A 1,673-nucleotide genomic window follows, 5' to 3' on the forward strand; every position below is an offset into this window, starting at 1 on the left:
GAATATAACAGGCGTTATCGCATGTCTGAGGTGGGACAAATCCCATAACCTACGTGATGGGGGCCCATGGTGCTCTTGTCGGCTCGAGAAGAAGGACCTCCCACCACCATACCACGAAGCCTGCCGAACCAAATCCGTCGATTTAGACCCTGGCTCCTTCGTGACCGCACAGCAAGGAGGGGAAAAGCACTGGATGTGAGGTGGAGATGCCCAAAGTATGAAGACTTACAGAAAATGAACCAAGATCCAGTAGTTGGCTTCTGTAATCCGATCCGAATTGCCACTAAACTTAGCTGGTGCCGAATTCACCACTGCCATCTCTAGGCCATAATGGTAGAAGGAGTCGCGACGTCCAGGCATCGATAAACCATCGTGCGAGTAATATAGCATATAGTCAATAAATATTTTGGAAGGTCAGTTCATGTTATTGTTTATCGTAAAGTTCCGTCTTACCTAGATTATGTTTATGATCATTACAAATGAAAGACGGCAAGCATCCGTTTACTCATCGTGGGGCAAGAGGACTATGGATGCAAGGGGCAGAATATGAGGCAGAAATGCAACGAATATTCTCCTGTATTATCATGATGTGACTGGCTTGGTTTGGTTGTGTCCGATGCGGTTGTGGTTGTCCACATGGCCATGCCTGGTTAATGCTGCTGCTGTTACGCAGATACAGATTTAGTGGCGATGTTCGTCCATGTGAATGTTCCGGGATGGCGGGGATGGCGGGGATGGCGGGTGAGCGTGTTCTTGTTCTGGTTTCCGAACAAAGGGTTTCAAATTTGCTAGAATGAAAAGGGATGGTGTATGCGGCTGGCAATGAACATGAAATTCACTTCATCGTTCAATTCCTAGGGTAGTTCTGTTTCATGTGAGCTCCCCACAGAATAGAGATTCCCGAGCAACATTCTACTTCGAGGACAAAGGCTAACAGGCGACGAAATAGTGGGCCAGGGTGACCTCAATTCCCCATCGACGATGTGCCCCTCTTCCTAGGAGCCTCGCATCAGTTCTGTACTTATATATCATTTGATTGTCACTCCATGAACTGGAGATTATATCATCACGGCCTGCAATTTCCTTCTCCAGTGCAATCAAAAAGATCTCCTCTAGAAGTATGACTGAGTTCACCATTGAAGACAAGGACTTGACCTCCCTAGAGGGCAAGGTGATCATTGTCACAGGTATGTGGCAATACCTTTCAACCATCAATCATTAACATGTATCCTGGCGTGAAGACAAACTCGGCTTATTACTAATCTCTCTTTAATAGGAGGTTCTTCTGGTATAGGCCTTGCCACTGTCGAGCTTCTGTTGTCCCTTGGAGCCTTGGTAGTCTGCGGTGACGTGCAAGCTCCTGAGAAAGAAATGGAAGGTGCATATACGTTCATCCAGACGGATGTTTCTATATGGAAAGAATTACTCGCATTATTCAACGGGACAAAGAATATATATGGCCATATCGATCATGTCTTTGTCAATGCCGGCATTGGCCCACGAGCCGATTACTTGTCTATGCAGCTTGACGAAAACGGCGATGCGGTTGAGCCGTCAGGCCAGCTTTTCGACGTCAGTCTCAAGGGTGTCGTCAACACCGCTGCTCTGGCGATTTTCCACCTACGGCGACAAGAAGAGGGGGGTAGCATCGTTATCACAGGTTCCGCAACCGG

General features: G+C 47.5%; 1 protein-coding gene across 1 annotated transcript; it reads left to right on the forward strand.

Moving 5' to 3' along the window:
* Positions 1-1,412: 1,412 nt before the first annotated feature.
* On the forward strand, positions 1,413-1,529 carry FOIG_16912 (uncharacterized protein; the record flags this gene model as incomplete). Its single annotated transcript, XM_031218392.1, has 1 exon — positions 1,413-1,529. The coding sequence occupies one exon, from the start codon at positions 1,413-1,415 to the stop codon at positions 1,527-1,529; it is 117 nt and encodes a 38-aa protein (XP_031051894.1).
* Positions 1,530-1,673: the final 144 nt, after the last annotated feature.

This window comes from Fusarium odoratissimum (genome assembly GCF_000260195.1).
Source record: "Fusarium odoratissimum NRRL 54006 unplaced genomic scaffold supercont1.313, whole genome shotgun sequence".
Classification (NCBI taxonomy): Eukaryota; Fungi; Ascomycota; class Sordariomycetes; order Hypocreales; family Nectriaceae; genus Fusarium; species Fusarium odoratissimum.